The 25,406-nt window shown below is 37.2% G+C and overlaps 1 protein-coding gene across 2 annotated transcripts; it reads left to right on the top strand.

Moving 5' to 3' along the window:
- Window positions 1–17,225: 17,225 nt before the first annotated feature.
- Window positions 17,226–24,292, top strand: tnfrsf9a (tumor necrosis factor receptor superfamily, member 9a). Of its 2 annotated transcripts, none has more exons than XM_041798639.1 (7): window positions 17,226–18,233; window positions 20,823–20,942; window positions 21,359–21,451; window positions 21,551–21,623; window positions 23,401–23,513; window positions 23,597–23,758; window positions 24,163–24,292. In XM_041798639.1, the coding sequence occupies exons 1-7, from the start codon at window positions 18,104–18,106 to the stop codon at window positions 24,276–24,278; spliced, it is 807 nt and encodes a 268-aa protein (XP_041654573.1). In that variant the 5' UTR covers window positions 17,226–18,103; the 3' UTR covers window positions 24,279–24,292. The 2 variants fall into 2 exon arrangements, with proteins under 2 accessions (XP_041654573.1, XP_041654572.1); XM_041798638.1 differs by having other exon boundaries at window positions 17,230–18,233; window positions 21,314–21,451.
- Window positions 24,293–25,406: the final 1,114 nt, after the last annotated feature.

Here is a 25,406-nt window from a genome sequence, read left to right as displayed (position 1 = left end):
TGTTTATTAATACCATCCATTCATTCCTCAATCTTTTCCACCTACCTACCGTGTCACAGTGGCAGCCACCTAAGCAAGTCAACTCGTGTATCCCTTTCCCCAGCCACACTTTCCAGCTCCTTGTAGGGAATCCCGACTCCTCCCAGCTGGCCAGACAGGATATATAATCCCTCCAGCGCATTCAGGTTCCTACCAAAGGTCTCCTCCCAGCTGGATAGGACCAGAAGACCTTCAAAGGTAGGTGCCTAGGAGGCATCCTGATCAGATGCCCAAACCACCTCAACTGGCCATTTCTGCTAGGAGAAAGGGGACCTAGGAGAAAAACTCTTCTCCTAGTTCCCCCGGCTGTAAATAAATAAAAATAAAATAGCAAATGTAATGATACTTCTGCCAGTAACTACATCATTTCATCAAATGGAAAAGACAGGGATAACAAACCAATGTAACTTTGTTAGCTTTAGCAACATAGCTTTGAGAAATGTACCTAAAGCTCACATAGCTACACTAGTTACATAATAAATGTTACTACATAAGACAATGATGCTAAATTACCTTAAGCAGTTTACGTAAAGCTAATGTTGGTACACTAGCAACATAATAAATGTTACTACATAAACCAATGTAGCTTAGGTAGCTTTAGCAACACAGTTTTATAAATGTACTTAAAACTAACATAGCTACACTAGCTACATGATAAATGACACTACATAAGTCAATGAAGCTAAAATGGCTTTAGCAAATTTACCTAAGCTAACACAGCTACACTAGCTAAATAATAATGTTACTACAATAGCAAGTGAAGCTAAGTTAGCTTTAGAGGAGGACAAGCTTTATTCCAGTCAGCAGACTGTTTACAGCTTTATAAAACCTTTTGAAATCAATTTTGAAGTTCAGGTGTTAAACTTTTAGTATCCTAGCCCTTTCCTTAACCTTAAACGAAAGTTTAATCAGATATTATTTTGAAAGATTGAGTGTGTATATCCGTGGTTACACTGACGGCGTCTGTGAGAGTTGCCAACAGAGGTGTATGGTCTACAGGCAGACCCCTCTACTTAGATTCAGACAGTACAAAAATCCAAAATCCAAAAAAGAACTGTTTTATCCAGGACACCCTGTACTCTCATTACAAACTTTGATTTTGCAGAGTACAACCAATATTCACTTCTATAAACTCACATTTTTCAAACATTTCTTGTCTCCTATTTGTGATTTTGTTTTTTATAGGAACACAAGTCAAACAACCTTAAATGTGCTGATACATGCTTTGTTTTCTCACATCTTAGCTTATAAGAGACACAAATCTACATGCTGACTTTTATTAGAAGTGAGGTCTCTTGGGTTGAAACCTTGAATGCACAACCAGGTAAACGAGAGATCAGTTTTTTAATTCTACAAATCAAAGCAAGAAAATCCACACTGAAGCTTTTAACTGCTTTGTACTCTCCATTAAACTCTCCATAACCATTGAAAATGTTCCTTTAGCACTGCTACAGACTAGTACTTTTTTTTCTCTGTTACTCAAGAGTTAAATAAATGCAGCCTTGATGGTGTTATATTTTGTTCTTTAAGTCCACTTATATTAGATCAGCTTTAAACAGGTATTAAATGTTTGTGTTTGAGACTAAAGACAGGCTTTGGCCTATTCATACTCTGATATCCTCTCCTTAAAGGGCAATGTGTAAGACATTTCATGACTAAAGTTTCATACCAGATTCATGTGAAATTTATGAAAAGTTTTGAGATAACTGTAAATGAGGGTTTTTAAATGTTTAGTGGGGTTGAAGGTGAATCAGCTGTGCAGCTGCTCATGAGTAGCTGACATTACTCAGGCTGACGTTATGAAGTGGGGGAAATGATAACCCAGCTGTGTGTCTTTTTTGTAATCAACAAAGATGAAGTTTCACTTCTTGAATTAAATCACTGTGGAAAAAGTGAACTTTTTTCATAATCTAATTTTTTTGGATGCGCCTGCATATTTTGTTCTATGTTAGGTCCAAAGTGCAACATATTTCTTTAAAGGTTGATTTTTTTCACAAATTTGAGTCACAGTTTCTCCTTGAAGAGGTGGTTGTGGCTCCTGAGTCTTGACCATTTGAGAACCACTGACTTTAAGGATACATTTAACATGCACCTTCAACATAGAGAAACATTACTGGGCATGAAGTAGGAGCGTGCAAAAGTACAGCTAAACTGTAGGGTGTAAATCACCACCACAACAGCAGATGTGTCAGCCACATCTCTTTTGCATTGACACTTTTAAACGCCTGAGTGGAACTTTTCAGTGCGTACTTTCCCAGTGGGCTGAGGCTGTTTTTCTTTTCAAATGCATGACAAAAACATGTAGACCCCTCTTCAGTCTGCTTGACCCACTAACCACAGATGCCGTTGCTTGAGTGTGACGTCACGCTTCCCCACATGCTCAAGATGTGTTATAAAAGACTTATCCGGAAGGAAGTGACACAGAGCCTTGCAATGATGCATGTGGGGGCAGATAAAACAAGTAACGCACAAAGACCGCCCACGAGTACACATTAATCTACAATCAGCTGAATTCTACTCAGTAAAAGCTTCTAAAGTGATAAAATTCAGTCCCAGACTGACTAAGTTTCAGCTGACATAGTTGCAGTTTGACTCTGACGCTGTTGGCAGCCTACATACATGCACTCACAGACGTTTACCAGCAGAATAGACATAACTGCTTACCAGGCAGTCTCAAAGTATTTCCCAGGTCTCTATGTTAATGATATTGCTGGGGTTTACTGTGTTTCATTGCTGAATTCAGGGGGAGGCTGGAGGGAATGGTAAGTGTGGGAGGTGTTTCTTGGCCACGTGTGTGTGGGACGTTGAGGTACCGACTTCTGACATCACTGTCTTAGGTAAGATGCTCTTTAAGGAGGCGACTCATGGTTTTCTGAGGTTGATGGGTGAAAATGTCAAAGGTAAAGTCATACAAATGTCATTGAAGGGGTGATTATAAGTTAAAAAATGTTGCACAACAAGCAGATCTTGTGATATTTATTCATACTGGCAGGCTGTAAGTGATTTCCAGTGTAAAATAGCTGAGTCAGTGTCTCAGTGATCCCTAAACAGACTGACTGCTGGTTTCCCCGAGCATCTTGTCATTAATCTGCAAATTTCCCCTTCCCAAAATTAAAGCCATAACTTACAGGAAACACAATTTCTCTTTTAGTAGGAAGCAAACACTATGACCTTTAATTGGAAAAAGAAAGAGAGTAAATATTTTAACCATAGCTGTAATAAATGAATAACCCCTCAAAGGAAGCTGTTTTCTAGCACTATGAAGCTTTAAGCACTTTTATTTTCACTTTCCCTTCCCAATTTTAGGCATTATCATCAGGTATTTGATAGTGATGGCAGCCAATTAGCACAAAGAGGGAAAATTTTGAACTTTCCTGCTGTCTGGTCACACTCATGACTCTGCATCATTAAGTCAAGGGATCACATATCGCATCCCATCATGTTGTTTATATTGTTTCATATCGCATCGCATTGCATGGCGTCACATCGCGTTGCATTACACTGTATCTTATCACATCTTATCATATCATATCATATGGTTTCTTATTGCATTGTAGTGTGTTGTATCACACGCATTGCTTTGTATCATATTGTAGCACAGGGGTTCTCAACGTGGGGGTCGGGACTCTCTTGGGTGGCACAAGACACTGAAACGCGGTCACCAGATGCCTTAAAAAACGATTTTTAATGATTACAAAGAGTATATTTTGCCCGGTTTTATGAAAATATATGCATAAAATTAGTAAAATGTAAAATAAAAACATCCCTATCTATAGAGATTTATGCTGAAATCAAAGTAATGTTTTTTTTTCAACTTTTTACCTTTTTTTTTTAGAACAGTGGGGTATGACATCCAGACATACACAAAAACAGTGATCAACAACATCCTTGTACAAATATAAATAAAAGTTATTTGGTACAATAGTATGGTACATTATAAGCCCCGTAAGGCTGTAACCACCCACCTACACCCAAAACCCAAACAGACAAACGCACAAACACACGCACGCGCAAAACCAAAGTAATGTTTAAAAAGTATCTGTAAAAAGTACGTCTGCGCACAGATTTTGCTGGGCCCCTGACAAACCCAGAGAATGAAACTTCCCCATTTGTGATCTATCAGTAGTATGCACGTTTTTTATCAGTAGCATTGGTGCTAGCATCCTGGCTAACAGTTACTTCATTTAGCTGAGAAGTGTGTCAAACTACTATTAGGTTCTAATGTTGAAAGTATTTATGTGTGCCACTTTTTAACTGCTTTTCCCATCGAGTTTAGCCACTTTTCATTATTTTGCCACAATTGCACACTTTTTTGCCTTTTTTACCTTTTCATGCCAATTTACACCAATTTTTGCCACATTTTAATCCTATTCTGCCACATTTTAATCACATTTCCACACATTTAAGCCCTATTTTGTCACCACTTTCCTGCCTGTATTTGCCACTTCTAAAACAATTCTTGCCACTCTCCACATATTGCCATCTCTGTTGACCCATTATTGCCACTATTAACCCCTTTTTACCGCTTTTATGCCTATTTTAACCACATTTCACAATTTGTTATGCCAGTTTTTGCAGTTTAACCACTTTACCTCTGTTAGCCTATTTCTGCCAATTTTTAATTCAATTTCACAACCTTTTCCACACATTTCTATCACTTTTAAGCCAGTATTGCAAATGTTATCATCTTTTCTGCCTGTTTTGCCCAGTTTAGCCAGCTTTTGCCTATGTTTTGCCACTTTTGTCTAATTTTGCCACTTTTAACTAATTCCTCCACTTTTGAAATCCCATTTCACCACCTTTTCTGACAATTTTTTTTACATTTTTAACCCATTTTAGCCATTTTAAATTTATTTTTAAGAAAAGGGGTTTACATTTATTAAGATGGTGATAAACTACAGCACAGATAAATTTCAAAAAAGGATAAAAGGAATGATATCAGAGCTAGACTTTAAAATGGCCCATGATTTTGCTGACTCTATGGCCCCCCAGTTTTACTGGACCCCAAAAAGCTTTCCCTTTTATCCCCTCTTATGTCTGAACACGAGTGTTCTTGAACGTGCACGGCTGTGTTCAACCATTTTCGGGTGCAGTGGGGGTCTCAAGTCTTTGGCCTCTTTATTTTGGGGGTTGTGGGCTAAAAGTTTGAAAACTCCTATTAGTACTATCTTAAATACAGAAAAATCAGTGCAACACTTGAGCTTCACATCAAATCACACCAAACTAAAAACAGTTTCCAATATATACTACAACTCACATTGAATCAATCTTATCACATTGAATCTTATCATACTGCACAGCACAACATCACATAGGAAACATTATTTCACTTTTAGCAGGAAGCGAACACTATGAGCTTGTGTTGGGAAAAGAAACAGAGCAACTACTCTAACTACAGCTGCCTCATATATGAATAACCCCTTTAAAGGAAGCACTTTTTTGACACAAAAAAGCCTTAAAGCACTAACTTTCACTTTCTGTTCCCTAACTTTAGGCGTTAAGCATTTGATAGCAGTCAATTAGTGCAAGGAGGGAAACTTTTGAACTTTCCTGCAGCCCTCTGGCCTATGGCCAAGCTCATGACTCTGTATCAGTAAGCCATGTCTTGAGAAGTTTGGTGACTCATCAGCATTTAACCGGGTGCAGATGATGAATCAAATGATATAACAACGCACTCTCTCATTTTAACTTAAATGACTTTCAATACCATCATGTTCATAATTCAAACTGAAACAAAAACATCCATTTCTAAAGCTTTTTCACACTGTTCTCTAGAGTATTTGTTAGATCTTTGCCCTAAGGTCATGGCAGAAACTCAGCTGGAAATTCCCCACCTCACTGACCACATGCAGGACTGAGCTTTGTAGATAAAGAAAAGAAAAATAAACCAACTTCAATGGAGTTAAAACAACATACATAAATCTCTGTGCACTTTATAGAACAAAGATAAGCTTTTCTGAAAAACCTCTCAATAATATTGTTGTTTTCTTAGGTTACTGTCAGAGAGCCAAAGTGCTAAAAGTATGGTGGCACTGAAAGTCAATTACTGAACGCTTCACTACAGATAAAACATTATGTTACTATAGGCAAAGAAAAAAAAATCCTGTAACATGAAAATATTTCACTACATGAAAAACACATTGAATCTTTCAAAGAGGTCTAAAATATTCATTTTTTGGAATATCTTACAAAACAAAAGACATTGTATTTTAAGGTTATTGCATTTAAGTAAACACTGATTTCTTTCCCCCATTGACTGAAATATTTTTGCAGTTTACCATCAGGGCCACCATATGCATCTCTAAAAAACACAAAGTATTTCTTCTCCAAAACTACTTTTACTTTTGCATTGTACTATAGCAGTTCATTGTGATACATAATTAATAATTACTGTAGTATTTGTGTGATTGGTGCGCTCATGGAGCTCAAAAATCAAAGGTAGACGTTAAAGTAATTCTTATAATGGCAGATATCCTCTGACATATCTTTCAGGGACTTGCTTGACCTGAAATAGCTGTAAAGTACCAGGGAGGGTGGTTCATGTTTTTCTAGTTTGCATGAGTTGTGCAACTGTGTCACGATGTTGTTTGTGTTTTTCTTTCTTTACCACGTGCTTCATGTGGATCTTGTGCAGTGTGAGTAATGTGCATCATGCTGTTTGCTATTTGTAAGTTGGTGTGTGGTTTTTTTGTTTACACATGGATTGTTGTTTACAGTGTTGGGAAAGTTTATTTTCTACATGAACTAGTTCAAAGTTCAGTTCACAGATTTTAAAATGAACTAGTTCAGTTCATAGTTCATAATTCAAATTCCCAGTTCCAAAAATGAACTAGTTCATAGTTCTTTTTTTTCAATATAGTGCTGCAAGCTATTACCCTTAGAATACTGGCATTTCCCCATTGTAGCCACCCATTCAGTCACTTACACACAGCTCCCCCCAACACACACACACACACACACACACACACACACACACCATCTCAGTATTACAATAACACATACAGAGTCTGTGCAAATTGCAATTTAGCCTGAGTTAGTTAATATAAAAGAGGACATTCTTAGTTGTAATTGAGTCATCACCAAGATACCAAAAACTACCACAGACCTGTCTTTCAGCAAAACTAACTTTTACCTGAAAAAAAAAAGATCATTGCTATGATCATTGCTTTCAACGATCATATTCCTTGTTGCAATAATAAAGATAATATTTTTAATGTTTATCTGACTTTTTTAAGAGTTATTTTCATCATAACATTAATCCCACATTATTTAGCTCTGTTCTATTGGGGTTTTTGAAGTCTGTATGGTTTGGTGGGTATTGTAATGTATTGTACTGCATAGCTTCACATCGCATTGTATAATACATGAAATGGTCATGTATAGTTTTACATGGCACTGCATCACATCGCATCATATCGTGTTGGATCATATTGTTTTGTATCCCATCACATTGTATCATATTTCATATTGAATGGTATTGTATCACATTGTATTACATCTTATCGTAGCATTTCATATCATTTCATATCATGTTGTATTGTATCGTAAACATAAATCAAATTGTGTCATGTCATGTTGTATTGTAAAATAACGTGAAATAACGTACCATATCATAGCATAATGTATCGCATTACAGGGTATTGTATCATATCATAATGAATTGTAAAGTACTGTATCATATCGTGTCCTGTCATGTCATGATGTGTTGTATCACATCGCATTTCGTCATTTGGTGTTGTATGGTATGATATCACATCTTATCACATTGTATTGTAACTAGGGCTGTCAATAGATTAAAAATTTTAATCGCGATTAATCTCACAAATTCCATAGTTAACTCGTGATTAATCGCAAATTAATCACACTTTTTTTGTCTATTCTAAATGTACCTTACAGGACTATTTCTCAAGATTTAAATACCCTTATCAACACAAGTGGACAAAAATGCTTTCTTTATGCAAATGTTTGTTCATGTCAACAACCCAAAACAACAACAGATAAAGTCCAGAAAATTCTCTAGTCTGAGCTCAAAGATACTGAACGCTGCAAAAATATGCCGAGAGCATAACACGGTAAACTCAAGCCACAACAGATGGAGATACTGATCTTAATGTAACTTTACTGAATAATACCACTATGTAGAATCAAACTTTAGACTTCTAGAAGTTAACTCCTCTGTTCTCAGCAGCTGAACACAGAACAACAGATCTCATCATCACACATGGACATAAAGAAGTCAAGTCTCTGCTGAGAGCTCAGCAGTAAGGCACAGACACATCTAATGGTGTTTCACTGTTCTGATGTGAGTAAGGTGGACACATCTGCTTTGCTCAAGAGAAAAAGCAAGTAATTACTTAAAAAAAATGTCTGCTATTATTTGTCATATTTTTACTTTCAAACTAAAAAATGTAGTCCAAATGTAAAATAAATGCTGACAGTAAGAAATGACTGTCATCAGTCCAGTAGATTTACTGGAATGATCTCGATAAACACACATGTGAAGCCTCTTTTCAAAACTCATGAACACACAAAGTAAAAGAAGTCTCAGTGGAGAACTTTTAAGGTGTAGTAAGAGTACTTAACCATCTCTTCATTCTTCAGATCATAGAAGAGCTACAGATTTAATCCAAAACCATTTTTTCCTCCTACATAAAGGAGACCCACTGTCTAATAATGCTTTCAGCTTATATTATGATACTATACAGAACTAATTCACTTACCTCTGCTCTCCTGTCACACACCAGCTTCTGCTGCTCTGTCTCCTCCTCCTCCTCATGATGCAGCTGTACATTCACCATGCATCAGACAATCTCCTATAGGGACTGCAGAGTCTTTGAACGTTTTGCAGCATGTTGATTGACTGTTATTTAAATTTGGCGTTTATTCACAGTTCCAGTCGATCGTTTTAGTAAGTTTCGTTTTTCTCCGAATACTTTCACTTTCAAGCAGGAGCTGAGTGAGGATGGGAGGGTTAGGGTTAGGAGACGTGATTGGACCAGTCAACAGTCAATAGCGCAGCTGTGGTGCCGGTTCATGGCAGATATAATAACCTAAATAAATGAATAAATCATACTGGCCCAAAAGTGCGTCGGCACACCGGGAAATGCTCGGTATGCCAGATAGCGAGTCCATCCCTGCAGAGCTGTCTTGAGTGTCTCCATTGTAAACAGATCCAGCATGGCGAGGGGGGCTGCTCTCTGCATTAGCGGTGTGCATGGCTAGCGAGTGGTGCGCGCTATATAAGCCTCTACGAACTTCCTGTAACTCCGTTCATGTCGACAGTAGGAGAAAATAACTTCAGTCTTATCTGACATGATCTGAAAGCTGAACCTGTCATTCAAAAGTCTCTCTCCTTTATCCATTTCTGCTCGCTTGTACCGCATCACGATAGCGCCACTTCCTGGTCTGGCAAACTACGGAATGGGTCGAGGGTCATACAGAACGCGCATGCGTTAATCGTGCGACAAAAAAATTTAGCGGCGTTAAAAGTAATTTGAGTTAACGCGATATTAGCGCGTTAACTTTGACAGCCCTAATTGTAACACATTGTTTCATTCTGCGTTGTGATGCATCGTATCATATATCCTATCTTATCAAATCGTAAAGTACCATATAGTTGTGTCATGTTGTGTGGTGTTATTTTGTAGCATAATATAATGCAACATAGCCTAACATAATGTTACGTAACATAAGTTATCATATCACAGCATATCGTATGGCATCGGATTGTATCACATCTCATTGCATCATATTGTTATCCCATCGTATTGTATCATGTATTGTATCTTTACATATGGTGTTGTATCCTATCACACTGTAAGGTATCATGTCATGTTGTGTTGTGTCATAAGGTAACGTAACGTAATATAACACAATATTAAATAATGTCACATAACATCACATAATGTATTATAATGTAACATAAGTAAGGGTTAATGCCCTTGAGGTGTCCAATTACCAGGGATTAATGGATGACACGGAGGACAGTTGCCTTCGCAACGTCCATTAATCCCTGATAATTGGACACCTCAAGGGCATTAACCCGCTTAAAACATGGTCACTTGCCAACGAAAATAATTAATAAAACTACTAATTTATAATTTCATACGTTTTGCGATCAAACTAGAAAGTTTTACTAAAACGACCATTTCTGTCCCCTAGCAACGCCTGAGGGCTTGACTAATAACTGGAATAGCCATTCCAATCCCATAATCAGAAGCATTTCCTTTGGCTCTACAAAGAAATAATGGCTTCATTTCTTTTGTTTATGTTATTTGAATCTTCTGACAATAGTTTATAGCAGTTAGAACAGGAGGGAAGTGAGTTTTTCGCAACTCTCACCTCTCAGAGTTAAGGTGAGCCTGGAAACAAGACGTACTTTGGTGATAGAAGGTAAGACCATCTTACGTTACTGGTCTTAAACCTGGAGTCTGTCATTTCATTTATGTCACTTAAGTGACGGTTGATGCTGGTCCGCAGGCTCCTTAAGCTGGCAGCGCTGTACTCCCTTTATCAGAAGTTAATTGACAACAATGGAATTTTCAAAGCCAATCAGAACCAAGTATTCACCAAGACAATGGTATAACATACAATAATACAATGGACAGAATACAATTTACTAGAGGAAGATTTTGTGTTGGACTTTGAATATTGGAAACAACCTGACGACGTTGAACACCGGGCAAGTCAGCTTGAAATGTTTATTTAGTGTGTTATTATGTTGTGTGTGAGAGGGGAATTAAAGGACCATTGCATCTATCTGAGGCCATGCGTGTGTCTGGTGTGCTGAAAAGAACCCTGAAGCACAGACTCTGCTACAATAACATAATGTAACGTTGCATAACATAACGTAACAACATAATGTAACGTAACGAAACATAACATCCTGAAACATAATGAAACATAACATCACGTAACACCACGTAACGTAACATCATGTAACGTAACATCACATCATGTTACTTTACAAAACATGACCCTACATAACAGTACATAACATAACTTTACTTAACATAATGTTATATAACATTACGTAACATAACAGAACCAAAACGAAAGCAATAAAAAATTTAAAAAAGAAGATGACTGTGACCATTTAGTTTTAGATTATTTGAAAATTACAGGGATTACCTGACAAGTGGTAAATCTGGAGTTACAAGGTTTAGGCCTGATACCAGCGATATATTCAAGTGCCCTTGCCAAGACAAGAAACAGCACAGTTATCAAAGTTTCTGATAAACGACTAGCAGCCATACATGAAAATGTAATATGTGACTACAATACATTAAAAGACATGCATTAATGTTTTTAACAGCCAAAAAAGGTTGTAGACCTTTCTACAGTCAAAAACAAACAGACAAACAACAACAAAATATACCAGCCAGAACATTTAGATCTACCTGCCCCCAAATCAGTTTATGATCTGTAACGATCATGGCGCCATCTTTAATTGAAATCTGCGTGGAGTGAATCATATGAAAAGACTGGCTCGATTGTTTAGTCTGACACATGAAAGCTAAAGCCTTGGTCCTCTGCTACACAATACGAGCTGGGGCTTGGTTTGTAGTTTCTTGGACAGATGCCTTGCTGTTATCTTGACTTACAGTATGATTTTATGGGAAATCCCTAAATCCTGGCAGGTCAGAACAGGCAGATCTAACAAAAACAAAAAGCTGTTGTAATCTAAATCTTTTAATACTATTAAAATCCATTGTTCACTGTAATCTCTCCAAGTCTGGTTTCCAGGAGCAGAGCGGTGTTATGTCACAGCTGTGATTCTTAAAAAGAGGAAACTGGGAGAGCATTCGGCATGCTGCTTATCCTTTTGAGAATTCATCATTTAAAGGGCAAAGTGAAGCTGATTGCTGCAACTATAAAAGACAAGAAAAGCTCTGAGGCGCAGTGTAAATATCATTAGGGGGTCTTTTCAAACTCAGCTGGTGGTAAGATCTGATACCAACGCTGAAGCAGAGGAAAGGAGAATAATTTCACAACTAGAAGCTTGCTATTTCGACTCTTATTCTGCATTCACTTTCGATGAAATAAGTAAAAAAAAGCTGATAGATAATGAAATGATGTTCAAAAAGTGAGTACAAATGTGTCACATGCCACATAATTGAAATTAATCAGCCAGCTTTTTGGCTATTTCCCTTGGTCTACTCCATGTTTTGTCATTTTGTCATTAGTTTGGAATTTCCCCTTGTGGGACTAATAAAGGAATATCGTATCTTATCTTACATAAAGACAGCAAAAGCTCAGTCTCATTTCACCCCTAGCCCCTACCAGTTAGTTGAAAAATGAAGTGCTGGAGCTACATGACACCTTAAGTGGAGATATACAACCAAAGTTGAGTGCTACAGCAGATTTCCCAGAGTGCCTTGAATCATGGACGAGACAGCTGCTCAATAGGCGAGAGTTTATCGGCAGTATCTTCATTAGTGAGATTTGAAAATAGTGACATCCGTTGTATTAACTAGCTAAAAAAAGTCCTTTTTACTGTCTAAAAAGATTCATTTACTTTAATTGCAAACTATCTAGTTAAAGCTGTGATATTTTTGCTCGAAAGCGTAATGGAGCCATGGTCGCAATGTCTTTTTACCCATGTTTATGTAAAGACATGGCTGGGTGGAGTTCTAAATGTCAATTCAGAGAACCTAAATTGGACAGCTGGAAACCAAATGACTAATACGAAGTTTGGGTGTTTTTAATGACAAACGAAAAAAGAAAATTCTCATGTGTCTAGTTTGAAACGGTTCTCACTGACACAATAATCAGCCAAAACAGACCAAAGAACCAGGGAAGAGCTCTCTGGGGCCCAGCCTGGGGGCCCAGTGGGGTCAAGAAAATCTTGGTCAGTTGTAAAGTTAAGCTGTGATAACCATGTTTTGTTTTCAACCTTAATAATACCCATTCTTATCAAAGCAACAAACATGAATTTCATGTATTTATTGCTGTAGTACAATTGAGTCTTTTTCAAAATGTAAACCCCTTTAATTTAAACAGAATTACCTCTGTATTAGTAATATTAACAATGTGGATGGACGCACCGAACTATTAGAAAATTATTTTCAGACTTTATAGCTAGGCCTTCACGTGCACAAATGTCAGGATGCCAGAAAATAAAATAGAAGAAACTGAGACAGCCTTTTATTTTTAAATATAGTGAATAGTTGAATAATTGTGAAAAGATATATCAAAAGTTAAAAGTGGCAAAAAAGGGGCCAAAATGGGTTAAGGTGGCAAAAAGAAATGAGCAAAAGTGGGTGGAAAGTGGCATAATGGGTTAAGAGTTGCAAAAATAGTCAAAAAGTGGCATAAATGAGCAAAATGGGCTCAAATTGGCAAAAATGGGTACAATTGGCAAAAAAAATTGCAAAAATGAATTAAAAGTGGCAGAGTTGGTTACAAGTTACAAAAAGTTGTCAAAAGTGGCATAAATGAGCAAAATGGGCAAGAAGTGGCAAAAATGGGCAAAAAGGGGAATTGCAGCAAAAACGGGCAAAATGGGGGAAAAAATGGGGCAAAATGGGGGGAAAAAAGACAAAAAAAAAAGAAGCTAAAGTGGGCAAAAAGTTGCAAAAAAGATGTTGTAGAAAAAGGAAAAAAGTGGTTACAGTCACCGAAATTGGTTAAAAGGGCAAAAACATGGCAAAAAACAGCAAAAAGTTGCAAAAACAGTCATAAAAGGTCAAGAAATTTTGGCAAAAATGTGCAAAAAGCAGCAAAAAGTGGCCAAAAAAAGACATCAAATGGCGGAAATGGGCAAAAAATGGCAAAAGGTGGCAAAACTAGGCAAAAGTTGCAAAAAGATGTTGAGGAAATGGACAAAAAGGGGCAAAAAGTCATTAGAAAAGAGTACAAAATAGGTGATAGGGCAGAAAACAGCAAAAATGGGCAAAAAAAGTTCAAAGAATGTGGCTATTAATGGTTTAAAAGTGCCAAAAAATTGGCAAAAAGTGGCCAAACTGGGCAAAAAGGCAAAAAACAGGTAAAGCAGGCAAAATTTGTAAAGAGATGTTGCAGAAATGGTCAAAAAGTGGCAAAAAAAAATGGCAAAAAAGAAAAAAAAATGCTGGCAAAAAATTGTAAGAATTGGCAAAAAGTGGTTTACAAAAGTGGCAGAAATGGGTGGAAAGAATAGGATCCAAATGGCAAACAAATTGGCAAAAAGTGGCAAAAGCAGTAAAAATGTGTTATAACCAAACACAAAATATGATAACACAGAGATAGTCAGCATTTTTATGGTGATTTTATTGGTAAACTGAGTTAACATGCTTTTGGGACTAAATGAGGTCAAGACTTGCTAGTTTTGTTTGTTGAACCCTTCACCTCATCTGATAACAGGATTTCCAGAGTTTTTTCTGACTGTTTTATGGAGAGGGCAGGCAGAGATTGATTTTTTTGCTGTGTTATCCTCACACTAAAAGGTGAGTTTCTGTTTCTGTGTATCTGGGAGCTGTTACAACTGGACTTTGTAGGAATCTTGAGATTCTCCTCTTTTTAACAGTCTACAGCATGACAAAGTTTAATCAATATTTTGTGTTTTTAATGAGTGTTGTAACCGCTTTCATTCCAGACGGGTAGTAGAGACAGGGTTCAATTATGTCTTTACAAGGCCCTTGTAGTCTGGGGCCCAAGGCCTGGTGGCCTAGTGATAAAGTCTGCCGTCTATTCAAGTAAATACTGTCAGCAACTATAGATGTCATCCAAAGCTCTTGAAGAGTCAACACATTTTGAAAGGGAAGATTTCCCCTTTCACCATTACTGAGGGGAAAATGGACATTCAAGGTATAAATTAGAAATAGAGCTGAGCTAAAGTTGTCAAGATTTGGTGTCTGAATTGGTATGAAGCAACCTTTCAGTGTAAATGCTACATTTTCAGGGACATCATAACAGATAAAGCTTCTACAGACTCACAAAGTACTGATAAGAACCACCACTGTTTATCCTGTTTTGGTCAGGCACTCTTTCTATCAACCTTGTTTCTTAGAAGATTCTGATAAAAGATAGTAATCAGGAAATGCACAGAGACTGTCAGCAGTAAATTATCGACCGAATATGCCATGACACTGGTCCTGTACATCAGACTAAATTGATGATAAAAGTGAGTGTTAGTTCAATCCTCTAGCTGTGTTTGTACTAGGACTTCTGAAATCAATCAAATATTTTGATGTAATTTTAGTTTTGAAAATTATGTTGCTAGTTTTTATGTAAAGTAAAGAACCTCTTACAGCCACCTGCAGTACCACTGAGGTCCACTAGGGGGGGGGCATAGTTAACACTTTGGGAAGCTTTGGGATAAACCAGAGGACTATGTTAAGGAGGACATATCAGTATGAATGGGCTGTAAAAACCAGATGGTATTAACTTTAAATAAAGTTCTATATTGGCAGTAAATTTTGGCTTATATCAGCTGTAAATCTGAGTTTATTCCACCTTTTAATATTGGCCGAAATCAGCCGTAAATTCTGGCCTATATCACTGTAAGTACTGGCACATATCATCCGTAAGTATTGACACATAACAGCTGTAAAGATTGGCACATATCAGCCATAAATATTGGCCTATATCAGCTATTAATATTGGCTTATATCAGCCTAAATTTTGGCCTGTATAAGCTGTAAAGATTGGCATATATCGGCCAAAAATATTGGCCTATATCAGCTATTAATATTGGCTTATATCAGCCTAAATTTTGGCCTGTATAAGCTGTAAATATTGGCACATATCAGCCATAAATTTTGGCCTATATCAGCCAAAAATATTGGCCTATATCAGCTATTAAAATTGGCTTATATCAGCCTAAATTTTGGCCTATATAAGCTGTAAATATGGCACATATCAGTCCTAAATATTGGCACATATCAGCCGTAAATAGTGTCCTATATCAGCTGTAAATATTGCCCTGTATCGCCTGATAATATCAACTTATATCAACTGTCAATGTGTGCTTCTATCAGCCGTAAATATTGTCCTATATCACCTGTAAACCTATGTCAGCTGTAAATATGTGCTTCTATGAGCTGTAAATATTGCCCATATCAGCAGTCAATATTGGCCTATATCAGCTATAAATATTGCCCTGTATCACCTGTTAATATCAACCTATATCAGCTGTAAATGTGTACTTCTATGAGCTGTAAATATTGGTCCATATCAGCTGTAAATATTGACTAATATCAGCTTTTTTGATTGGCTTATATTGGCTGTTAATATGGGTCTTTCGTATATTGGCTGTGAATCTCAGCCGAGTTTTAGGCAAGATCAATAGACCTACACCAGCTGAGGTCTTATTATTTATTAATAAAAAGTTGATGTTTATTAATTCTCATTACTTAAATTGTTTATTTGAAGGACTTAAGTTTTAGGGCTGGAACACATTAATATATCAGTATCAATTAAAATGAATTTGTGAATGGAAGCATGAGATGTACAGGTATTCATTTTACTCAGCTGTCTATCCTTTAGTTGATTTAGTGAAATGTAAAACCTGAACTTGTTCTCTGTTTCTCTTTGGCTTAAATGTCAGGGGATTTTTGATGACTTGTTTCCTTTTGTTTTTATTTTGTAATTGGGATTGTGTTGGGCTATGTTGATTTTGGTTTTGTTTATTTGTGATGTTTGCATTGTTTATATTAAGAAACAAGGCCACCCATAAAGGGGAAAAATCTTATTTTTTTTTTTTACCTTAAACACTTACCATTTATTAAAACAGGGAAAAACAAGTTATATTTACTGTTGCTTCAGTAGCAATGTAGCCCGTTTTAAAACGTAAATCCCCTCTTCTTAAGATAGTATGAGTCATTATGTGTTTGGGGGCTTCACAATTGATGGCAACTATTAAACCAGTCATGTTGAAATATTGCTATGACAGGTTCAAAGTGTATGCTGCCAGGTGTTTGGTAAGCTTCAGATCTCATCAGGGCACTGAGATATACACCATACGGACAAAAGTGTTTAGCCACACCTGTTAATTATAAAACTCTGGTAAACCATTTTGGACAATACTATGCTTCCAACTATGTGGCAACAGTTTGGAGAGAGCCCTCCTGTATTCCAACATGGCTGAACCTTAGTGCACAAAGCAAGGACTATACAGACATGTTTGGAAGAACTTGACTGGCCCACACAGAGCCCTGACCTCAACTCCACTGAGCACCTTTAGGATAAACTGGAGTGGAGATTGCGAGCCAGGCCTTCTCGTCCAACATCAGTGCATGACCTCATAAATGCTCTACAGAATGTATGGGCACAAACTCCCAAAGAAACACTTCAAAATTTCCCAAGAAGAGTGGAGGCTGTTATAACCACCTCCATATGAAAGTACATGTGTTTGAATACAATGTCATTACAGTCCATGTTGGTGTAATGGGGAGGCGGCCGAATACTTCTGTCCATATAGTATATTTCAGCCAAAAGGCTAGCACTAACACTGCTGATCTGATGCACATGTAGATATTATTAATTCTCAGAGGACAGGCCACATGCCTAACCCTAACAGAAAATAATGTTACTAACCCTAACCCAAAGGAAAAATAATGTTACAACCTGGTATTAGATTGTTTTAACTTCTATTTCTAGCCTTACCTGGTATTTACTTCAACTTAAGCATGTCAGTTGAATTTAAAGTATAATATAGAGGAAAGCAAAAGCTACAAACGGCTCATTTTGGCCAGAAAGGGAGGAATCTGACATTAAATGAGTCTAGTGGTTATATATATAAAGTATATGTGTGATGAACAAACTTCTAAGTGAAGTCTGAAAACCCTTCCACAAGAAGTGCTGTGGTACACTCTCTCTTAGCCACTCCCCCCTCTGAAAAAACCGCCCAACTATGAAAAGCAGGCTGTAAGCTGTGAGAGACCACAACATGACTGTACTCTTCCACTGACATTACAGTTTCTATCTCTTGATTTCACTCCTAGCTGACTTTAGGTTAAAGACATAAAACTACAGGTTATTTTTTATTTTTAAGTAAATCAGCGATATATCTTGAAAAGGATTACCTTACTTCTCTCCTGAGACTTTCTTCTGTAAGGGGCTTCTCTCCTGAGTTGATACCACTATGGTTGTGATCTTTTGGGTGCTGGGTCTGTCTCTGCTTGTGCAGGGAGGTTTGAGCAGCATGGAGCCGGCAGGCTGCAGGACATGGAGACAAGAAGGGGACTTAGTTTGCTGTGAGGCCTGCCATTCTGGTGAGTGATATAACACAGAAACACTGTTTATTATGGTCATTTTCCTCCAAACCATTCTAGTCATAAGTCAGAATGTTTATTCTCTTTAACTTCAACAGCCAAATTGTAATTTAAACATAAAACACTCATATTAATTTACCTATAATCAACATTTCAACCTGTATAACCAGATCTTAGAACTGGATCTGGATCACTTTAAAACACCAAAGTTTAGAATTGAATGGGGTAGGGCAGCTTTTCAGAGTTGCTGCTGTTGGTGATTACAACTGCTTTAAAATGTGATTAATCAACCAGGGCATTATGAATGTATTTGTAAATATTTGAACCATGTTTCACATTTTTTCTATTCTGTATATTATCTGTGAAGAGTCACTTGATCTAGAGTACTGATCTCTGCCCACTGCCATTTCAAATCTGGGGGGCAGAGTTGTTCCATCATACCCTTGGGCATAGAGTTTTATATGTGTTAAGATGCATTTTAAAATCTTAGCTGTATTTAGACGTTGTATGTTGTTCAATGATCACTGTTGGGGTTGTTTTGCTCATGTTTCTGGTGGATTGTTGTTTTTAAAGTCAGACACTTCTGCACCATGAGTGAATGCATCCACTGAGTTAGTGACCTTTTCAAAGGACGGCTTTCATTGTTGGAGTTCTTTGAACGTGTTGATCCAATCAGTGTTAATCCAACTCTGTAAAGAGTCACTTGATCTAGAGTACTGATCACCGTCCACTGCCATTTTAAATCTGGGGGGCAGAGTTGTCTCAACATGCCTTGAGGCATAGTGTTTTATATGAATGTTTAGGTGTGTTTAGATGTTGGGTGATCACTGTCAGGGTTCCTTTGTTCATGTTTCTGGTGGGTTGTTGTTTTTTATAATGTTGGACACTTCTACACCATGAGTGAATGCATCCTCTGAGTTAGTGACTTTGGTAAAGGATGGGGTTTCTGCAAAGAATGGAGGGCTGAGTTTAATCAAGGTGTGTTTCCTGGCTCTGAATTTATTCCTTTTAACTATCCTTGACACTTGACAAGTATTCAATACCAGTTGGCAATCTCAATAAATACTGAAAAGTACAATGCAATGCACCAGAAATTGAAAATGTAAATACAAACTTACACCTGAAATGAAAGGATATACTCATAGTGCGGGCACCTCTGTAAAAGAGACCTTGGTCTCTGTAGGTTCTCCCTACTAAAATAAAACATTAAAAAATCGTCTTTCCTTCAATTTGGAAGAAAACTAAGACAACAATCTGTTATGTATCTGTTTTATATCACCAGGAAAACTAGCACATTTCTCCTCCAAACAGTTTGTTCAAGTTTCCCACCAAAACCTACACCATCTGTTCTTGACTTAACCTTTTAACACATCATGATGATGTTTTATTCACCTTTGCCTGAAAGTCAATGTACCACACTGACCTTTAACACATTATAATGTATTTCAGTCAGGACTACTTTTCAGGAAACACATTAGCAGTTATTTGCTGTCATTGCTCTTATATTGGTGGTGTGGCTGCTGTGTGATCCCCTACTCTTCCACAAGCCTATGTGAAAAGCATCAAGCAGGAACAGCACACATGCTCTTATTGTGCCTTCAAGGGAGGCTCAAGACAGAGAGAGAAGCAGAAAAAACCCCAGAGCAGAGCAGGCATTAATGACAACAGAATGACTTTATGTGTCTGAGTGCTACTTGTAGCATCAGCCAGGCTTGATCACGTTCTCTCTCAACCTTAAAACAGTCCAACACATTGTTGTATAATTACACGTAAATACCAAGTTCCCCCTTCTCTGTCATCTCACTTCTGCTTGTATTTTTAGCGATTATTCACACAGTGGAGAAATATAATGGATTTTGGATTTTGGGAGTATGGCAGCTGACCACTCACATTTTAGCCATGTCTCATGATGGAAAACTAAGAAAGATTAGTCAGAGTTTGGTTAAGAAAGATCTATTTTTATTCATAGACAGCGGCTTTAGGACATCATTCTTCATCATATTTTATGCCTAGGAAATGTTTATATCTGTTTTAAAAGATCATTAATAAAAAAATTCTCAATAAAACACTGAATGAATATGTATGTATTTATGCGTTATGGTAGAAATATCGGCATATTCCATTATACAGATGTAACAAACTAATCTGGTAAAAATGTACAAACATCATCAACCTGAAGACCATAAGTGTTCAAATTATTCCACATTTAATCTACAAGAGGTGCAAAGTTTACTTACTGTATTCTACTATACGTTCAAAGGATGTCACAAAATCAAATTCCAGCCTTAGTATATTTCCTCTGTTGTGGTTACGTGCTACCAAAAAAGTTTCGGTGGTTTTGCAGCTAATACCACAAGAGAGGAAAAAAACTGAAAGGATGGATGTGTAAAAAATTTAAATGTCTTGGAGCTGTGGTATTTATCTGGGTCTGTTTTTCCCCTTAAACTTTACCGTATCTGACAACAGTTTCCTTCTAAAAACTTTGAGAAAAAAAAATCCATAATAACTTTTGTATCATGCAGAAATGGATGGCAGTCATTTCTCCATGTTGTGTGCATCTCTTTAATTTTGAATGAATGTCTTTTACAGGAAACCGCCTGGTCAGAGAGTGTGGTCCGAACCCAAAGGCACTGTGCACTCCATGTGAAAATGAGACATTCACTACTGGATCTAAAAACAAGGAGTGTGACATGTGTAGGCAGTGCCTAGGTATGTTTGAAGATCCAACCATTCACAAAAATGAACTACATGTTCTTTAAAGGGAAACCCTTAATATCAAGATACTGTATGTTGACTTTTTGATTAAGATAAGTGTCTTTTGTATCTATGTTGTCAAAAAAATACACAAGGTAACTTCCTTTTTGGAAATAACATAAAAGACTCACGTGTTGGCTGCCATTGTGTAGTGTGCATTGTGGGTGGTTTCATCAAATGCTTGCATTGTTCTTCTTCCTGTGGACTATTATCTTCAAAACAATATGATACGATATGGTATGATACCCTTTGTATGATTCCATGGGATACAAAACAGAAAAAAAAACAGATTTCCCACTTTTCTTTCCATCTCTTTGTATGTGCAGACACTCTTTATGTTGTGAAAGAGTGCACTATCTCCTCTAATACAGTGTGTGGCTGCAAAAAGGGATACACCTGTGGGAATGCGCGGTGTACATTCTGTGTTACTACGTGTGGGAAAGGTCAGGAACCTACAGAGGAACGTGAGTACACTGGTAGTAAGCACTTGCCTTTGGTAAATATGAAGTAGTTGTAAAGATGAATAATTACTGAATGATGAGTTGACCTAAATATCTTTGCAGGTTCCTGCAGGCCGTGCCCAAAAGGAACCTTCAATAATCAAACTCACAAGAAGTGCAAGCCTTGGAGTAAAAAGTAAGAAGCTGTGGAAATAATTCATTAGACTTCAGCCATGTTTGTTTTGAGTGCTTGTGACAAACATACAGCTCTAGTAAAAGATTAATAGACCACTGCTAAAGACATAATTCTCTGGTATTACATCACCATATTGTGTTGTGCCGCGGTAAACCATACAATACCAAATGTACATGCACATCACAGTACCCACAGGGATATTTGTCTAGGACAATAGTGATATGACAAAATACAAAAATCATACAGTGCAATATGTTAATAAGATAAGTAATGTTACGATATGATACAATATGATAGGATACAAGACGATACGATACAATACAATACAGTATAGTAAGGTGTAATAAGATAAGTACTGTTATGATATACAATACAATACAATACCAGACAATACGATACAGGGCGAAAAGAGACAAGATGAGACAATACAATATGAGACGATATGAGATGATACAATACGAGATAATACGAGACAATACGAGACAATATGAGATGATAAAAGAGGATACAATGCGAGACAATACAAGACGATACGAGACAATGCGAGATGACACAATGCGAGGCAATACAAGAGACAATACAATATGAGACAATACAACGCAAGGCGACACAAGACGATACGATACAAGACGAGACGATTCAAGATGATGCGACAAAAAATACAAAATCATACAATGGGATATGTTAAGGTGTAATAAGAAAAGTAATGTTACAATATGATACAATATGATAGGATACAAGACGATACAATACAATACGATATGAGGCAATACGATACAGTATAGAAAGATGTAATAAGATAAGTAATGTTATGATATACGATACAATACGATATGAGATGATATAAGATGATACACTACGAGATGACACGAGACAAAACAATGCGGGACGATACAAGACAATACGATACGAGACAATATGATATGAGACGATACGAGATGATACAGGATGATACAATATGAGGCAATACGAGACGATCCAATACAACAGGACAGGACAGGATAGGATAACATGGGATAGGATAGTATATGATAGGAAACAAAAAGGTACGATGTGATATTATAAGATACGGCAGGGTACCATAGGATAGGCTAGGATAGGTTGGGATAGGATATGATGCCATACAACAAGACAACACAACAGGACAGGACAAGACAGGATCTGATACAATACGAATTTATGTTATGATCCAATCCAATCTTATCTGTTAAGATATTATAAGGTAGGACAGGACAGGATAGGATAGGACACAATATGAAACAAACATGCTACCAAAACCAGCATTTCTGTGTTGTTTGAAACATGTCTGCAGCAAAGATTTCTGATGAGGGATCATTTTCAGTTTTTCGAAAAGGCAAGGTTGAATTTTTTACTTCTTTGCACTGGAAAAAATATGCCACTTTCTCCACAGAGGGGGCCAAAATCAAATTAAATGGTAAACTCCTAACAGAAGCTTTAAATAACCAAGGTTTTCAGCTTTCAAACAAGACACACTAAAAGTAGATGTTGATTTCTACTGGTTAAGGAAAAACAAATGAGCATTGTCATATTTATATGTATATATTTTTTACAATTGTTTCTATTGTTCGTATTTGTTTCTATATCTAGTATCACTGCATCTCTATAAATATATTCAGCTAATTTATTTGCAGAAAATAATCAAAAACATAATTAGACGTAGAGATTGAAGAGAAAATGCCTTGGTCTGACTTTTCTGAGCTATATTTTTTGAAAATCCAAAGAAATCGGTGTTTCTGATATTTTTTTCCTCTTTAAGGTGTCCCAAACCAGATGATCAGATTTTGGCCGAAGGAAATGCATTTTCTGACATAAAGTGTACGAATGCTTCAGTCATCACGGCCATCACAGTCTACCCTGTAACGAAACCAGGTAGGCTGCACTTCTGTTCAGCTACTGCACTTGTGCTTTAATTTCTCATCAGAAACCGGAAAAGATGTTCTATTTTCCATCAGATACCTCAGAGGATCCATGGCCGATGATGTTGCCTGTGTTCATTGGTGTTTTTCTGATCTGCTTTATTGTCCTTCTGGCCTGGAAAACTTATAAAAGAAGGCCGAAGGAAGAAAAAGAAGAGAGAGAGTTCAGTGAAAAAATGATCATTGGATCTCCTTCAGGTATTTATTCTATGTCATTTTCATGTGAGAACAAGTGAATTTTGGTTGCTTTTTGAAAAAATCAAAAACACAGGACAGGCAATGACAACAGCATGACATTGATTAAGTCAGAAGCAGAATAAAGGAGGAGCTGGGGTGGAAGAGGGTTGCAAGAAGCGGCTTACAGAGAGAGTGGCAGAACATCGCCAGCCTAGAGCAGTTTATATAAGGCAGCATGAATGTGATGATCCAAAAGCATCCAATGAGGTCTTGCGTTAGATCAACTGATCTCAATTATGGCAGCGCTTGATCCTGTGGCCTGCCTGAACTAACTCTATATACTCAATTTTTATACTAAAATAATGAGGGAAAACAAGATATGAATCCTTTGACAGTCTTTGACTTTTCCTCTTTTTCTCCTTTAGATGAACCGAGGACTTTAATTGCGATCGAGTGCAGCTTCCATGAAGCCCAGCAGGAGCAAGGCAGCAGCTCAGAGTCCCTCGTCTCCAAAGACTCATCTGAGCTGATTTTTCCATGACCACAAGCGCTGGGAAAACACCGGTTTTGCTTATTTCACTGGAAAGATAGGGCATATCAGTTATGTCCCATTTGGGGATACTGATACACAAGTTTGGAGGATGTCTTTGTTTTGTGAGTTTTCTTCCTCTGTATGAAAGAAACAGGGCACTGTATTCACAAAGCTGACATTTACCCTGCTTTTTTTCCTTTTTTTTGTAGAAGAGCCAAAGCTACTGTAATAATCTTGACAGGTCAAGTGAAAGGTAAAATTTCACCAGGATGTAATAAAATTATCTACATGATTCAGTACAGAGGAGGAAGGGAAATTCAGGGAGGGAAAAAACACAAAGAGAACTTTTCATTCAGCATGTAAATTATAGGGGAGCAGACAATGGAAGTGTTTATTCCCTTAAGATTAACTTGGAAAGATGAAGTAGGCCTAAAACAGCCAGGGAAAGTTAGATGTAGTTTGATAGTAACCCAGCATAATTTGGAAACTGGGAAATAACCCAGCTGATATTTTGAAATATTTAAACGAGTGTGAATGGGTTCTGTTTTTCCCGTATTTACATGTCTGACTTTAACCTGCAGACTGTCTCTGTGTGAGTGTACAGCGCAGGTGGGTGTTCAGTGGGGTGGCAAGTCTTAACATAGTTTCATTCTTACATAATACTGAGCCCACATAAATCTCCAACACTGCGATTTGGCTCACTCAGGCCCTGATAACCTAGTTACCTCTTCTTCACTGCTGTTGGGGTTTATTTATTCTTATTTTGACATTTGTTGCACAGAAATCTACGGAAGCCTTCAGTAGACATACACTCATATACTTTATTTTACTCCTTTTTCTCACGAGAAGTCATTCCCAAATGTTTTCTTGAAGTCTCAACTAAACTAGGTCTGTCTCTCAGGATAAAAATATTGGCTTACTTACAACTGATGAGTAGCTTAGGCTCCTCAGTTTTGGTCAGAGCAGTAGGAGTTCCTGTTAAATAAAAGTTAAAACCGGCATTAAATTGGGTTGAAAACCTGTTCAAATGTCAGATGGAGAAAACTGTATGTATGTATATGTACGTATGTCTGTATGTATATGTACGTGACACTGTCTGTCTGTATGTACAGACAGACAGACAGACAGACAGTCCAA

This window comes from Cheilinus undulatus, linkage group 11 (genome assembly GCF_018320785.1).
Source record: "Cheilinus undulatus linkage group 11, ASM1832078v1, whole genome shotgun sequence".
Lineage (NCBI taxonomy): Eukaryota > Metazoa > Chordata > Actinopteri > Labriformes > Labridae > Cheilinus > Cheilinus undulatus.
This window is presented reverse-complemented; position numbering and strand designations above follow the sequence as displayed.